The following is a 4,199-nucleotide window of genomic DNA, read 5'->3' as shown; positions in this document are numbered from 1 at the left end:
TATTTAATGTATGATATAGTAACATATTAATTTGTACATATTTGTTTTCTCATATGTCACATATATTTTTTAAAATTAATTTTGTATTTTTTAACAGATTTAAGAATTATATATCATTCTAATAAATTTACTTATAATTTTTAAAAATTAAATAAATAATGAATGAAATAATTTTTTATTTTTTGAAAATTTATTGCTACAATTTAAACAATTAAATAATGCTACATTGATTTTAAAAGATTTATAGATTGAAAGATAAACAATCAAAATCATGGATATCACATGTTGTATATTACTCTTTTTTGTCCTAAATTATTTGATTTATTGATTTTTACAGAGTTTAAGAAAAAAGTTTAGATTTTAATATACTTAACATTAAAATTAATTTTTTAAAATGAAAATTTTATGATTTTTATATAAAAATAAAAATATATAAAAAAATTTTAGATATTTAAAAATATATATAATTTTAAGATATCTTTAAAAAAGAATTGAGAGATAGAAAGAAAGATTTTCTGTCAAGTTGAGATTTGCGAACATGGTGTGATGCCATGGCTGACACAGCAAGATATCAAATCCTTTGAACTTTTTTTTATATGTAATAAACCAATAAATATTGAACATTACCCTGCTGCTAACAGTAATACGTGGTTTTGCCGACTTCTGAATCAATTGGAATGCAAGTGAAATTGCCGTTCGAAGTTAATCGGTAAGAAACAATTTATGATTGGAATATTTCTTTCAATCAGATAAATATTAAGATTAAAAATTAGAAAAAAAAAAACTAGTATTTTTGTAGCCTCTTCTCTGACCCCAATTCGAATGCCACAAAAAAAGGATGATTTTAACAATACTTTTTTTAATCAGTCATTCAATTCTGGTCGAATAATGAGCCAACGCGTTGAATAGGAAGTAGCCTGATTGCCACGTTTTCCCCTGGTCACATTGTCGGCTTCATTTGCGTTATAGTTTAACAGTTTTAGAGGGTATGTCTAACTTGTATGGTTATGGATTGATCCGAGAGCATGTTGGACGCAGGCAAACAAACAAGAAAAAAGCATATGAAATGCTCAAAAACAAACAAGCCATGAAAAATGGGAAAAAAAAAAAAAAGGGATCCTGCGGAAACAAGAGCATAATGTGAAGAAAGCTTCTGTCAAAGAAAGTAAAAAATCTCATTATTATTATTAGAAAAATTCATCAAGCATTAATTCTATACGTTGCAGTAGTTCAGGGTTTTCCATTTCATCCTAAAGCAGGAAATTCATGATGCTCAAAGCAAAAGCTAGGAGGGGGTGAAGCAAGACCAGGTCCATTCTCAGCATCACCATAACGCTTGCTATTGTGCCTATCACCAGCATACCTTCTTCCATTAGGACTCTCCTCAGCATCCATGCCATTATGTCCATAATCCCCATCACCTTGGCCATAAGGCCTCCTTCCGTCATGCCTACCTCCATTACCATTTCTATTAAACCTCACTGTATCACGCCTGCCATAAGGTCTGTCACCATTCCACCTCTGCCGCATATAAGGAGTCTTACCTTCGGCTGATTTTAAGAATTCATTGATGCTTAATGTCTGAAATGCACATTAAAAGATCAGTAATTTACATATCTGATTTAGCATAACAACTATTGAAGAAAGCCAGGATATATACATTACCTTGAGAACTTTTTCCTCCTTAATGTTGTCTTTCTTCTTAAGCCTTTCTTCAGATTTCTGGTAACAGATATAAAAATGAGCTTCGATTAGTCAATTATAGTTACAGATATAGTTAACCTAAAATGGTGAATTGTAGACACTCCTTCACTCACAACCTGGCCGTCCTCTTTCTTTTTCCCAATAAGTTGCATGGACTCAAAATCTTTGTCTTCAACTTTCCTCTGCTCAGGCCTTTTAAAAGCTTCTAAAATCTTTCTATCTTCAAGCATCTTCCTTTCGTATTCTTCAAGAGTCATTAACTGCAAAAACAAAAAGACATGCACTGATTAGTAAGTTCATTAAGATTTAAGAGCAACAAATGCTAAGATTATGAAGTCTGAACAAAATTCAATTATAGCCATAGCAGTACATTTTTCTTCTCTTCTTCCTTTTCATCCTTCTTCTCAAAAATGTCTTGACTTTCTTTCTTCTTGGACTTCTTTTCAGATTTAGCACCATCCTGTCCGTCGGAGGACTTCTTTTCAGACTGATCATCTTCTTGTCCTTCAGTACTCACAGGAAGATGCCTATACGTTTAGATAACAAACATCAGTAACCAAAGGAAAAATGGCAGCAGAGAAATGGTATTTGCATAGCTGAGGTTTTCAAAAACTAAATGAGCTAAGACTATAAAGAAGGCATACCCTTGCACTTCGGTTTCGACCTCTTGTTGTTCAACAAGGTCCTTGTTTTCAGTTATGTCATCACTTTTATCCTCATTGACAGATTTCTCTAAATCCTTCTCAGAATTGTTAGACTCCTCAAAACTTCCATGCTTAATCCCATCTTGTTTATGGGTCAAATGTTCTTGGTAAGTTACCACTCTATTATTACGGCGCCCACGCCCAACATATTGCCAACCATCATCAGTTATATTGCCACTGGGATCAGCACCATTATTCAACTGGTCTCCATTTGACACTCGATTATTGTTCCGATAGTACCGTTGATTGCCACCGGACCCTTTGTAACTACCCATATATTGAACACTATTCCTTGGCTGGTAGCCATTAACCCTTCTATAATTGCCCTCAATATAACCATTATAATCATTGCTTTGCTGATAGACATTATCCCCTCCATTATTTCTCTGATATATATAACTTCCTCCATTTTTTCTATGATAACTGTTCAAAGTAGTGGACTGCCCTCCATTGCTCTCCACCGAATCCTCGGCCTTCTTTCTGGCTTCAGCCTCTGTTTTTTCTCTCTCTTTCTTCTTGTCAAATACAATGAACGATCTTTTAACTAGTATAGAAAATAATTTTTTTTAAAATAAAGAATAATCAGGGATATTGGCTTATTGGTCAAGAACCAAATTAAAGCATTAAAAAAAAAAAAAAAAAAAACCTGTTCCAACACAATGGATACCTAACTAATGCTTAAAAAAAAAATCCACAAATCAACTGAATGTTATAGATGCAAGAATTCATAATATTCATTCAAGTTTTGCCAAAAGAACCATACCATTGTGGCATGACAATTAATTTCACATCAAACAGAAAATTTTATTACAATCTCACATTCATATATGCAATGTATAATGATTTATTTTAAAAAAAAAATTAACAACGAAAACAAAAGCATAAAGTTTTCTAATTCAAGAATTTAAACAAGTAAAATCAAAATTTTAAAAGCAAACTTCCTGCCCCATATATACAACGAGAACCTGATTAACAAAGCAACCTGGCACCAAATAAATTTACACACCCATCAACGTTTGCAACATAAACTACATTAAAAAACGAGAATGTTGAGCATATAATTACCATGGCTGGGAAGAACAAGTCTCTTGGCCCGCATATCAGTAGGAATCTGATGAGCCATCTTTTTCTCTTCTTTCTTTTTCTTTTGCACCTTAGAAGTGTTCGTCATCTCCTCCTGCTTTACGCGGTCGATCAGTTTGGACATGTCATCGCCTTCCTCATCACCCAAGAGGGCAAAAAAGTTATCTTCTTGAGCCATGACTCAAGAAACAGAGAAAACACTTATCAAGAAACAATGAGATAACGTCAAAAGTATAGGGTTTTCAAAAGGTGCCAAAATGAAAATCACTTTAACCACTTAGGGAACTGCCATGGTTTGAAGGGGTTTTAGTTTTAGGGCTTTGCGTTTTGAAACACGAAGTGGTAACAGAGATTTACTCTAGCATTTTAATGGAAGATGGGGGCTTACTTGGGGAGAAAGTTTAGGGCTTAGGATTCTTCTGGATTTATATTGTAAGCATGCGGGAAGTAGAAAGTTTACTCTTTGGAGGTCAATGTATTTGTCATCATTACCTAAGATTTTGAAGATTTTAATTTTTAACCAATACTATTATGTAATTATTATTCACAAATAAATAGAAAAAGAATATAGTAATATTCATTAGTATTATGTCACATTGATATTTGATCACAAAGATATGTTAGTACTCTTGTAATCTTTTGTAATGTATGTAATTTTTAAGACATGATTGCACATTTTAGATTTAATTTTTGAGTAATGTTATATAT

The 4,199-nt window shown here is 32.5% G+C and overlaps 1 protein-coding gene across 1 annotated transcript; it reads right to left on the bottom strand.

Annotated features, from left to right (window-relative positions):
* Positions 1–1,158: 1,158 nt before the first annotated feature.
* Positions 1,159–4,088, bottom strand: LOC111306166 (uncharacterized). Its single transcript, XM_022904073.2, has 6 exons — positions 3,474–4,088; positions 2,349–2,952; positions 2,075–2,231; positions 1,821–1,964; positions 1,666–1,722; positions 1,159–1,581 (listed from the first exon to the last, which is right to left on the bottom strand). The coding sequence occupies exons 1-6, from the start codon at positions 3,667–3,669 to the stop codon at positions 1,246–1,248; spliced, it is 1,494 nt and encodes a 497-aa protein (XP_022759808.1). The 5' UTR covers positions 3,670–4,088; the 3' UTR covers positions 1,159–1,245.
* Positions 4,089–4,199: the final 111 nt, after the last annotated feature.

This window comes from Durio zibethinus, chromosome 21, assembly GCF_047325235.1.
Source record: "Durio zibethinus cultivar Kanyao isolate XHJ-2024 chromosome 21, ASM4732523v1, whole genome shotgun sequence".
Lineage (NCBI taxonomy): Eukaryota > Viridiplantae > Streptophyta > Magnoliopsida > Malvales > Malvaceae > Durio > Durio zibethinus.
Note: the sequence above shows the minus strand (reverse complement) of the source record. Positions and strands in the feature narration are given on the sequence as shown.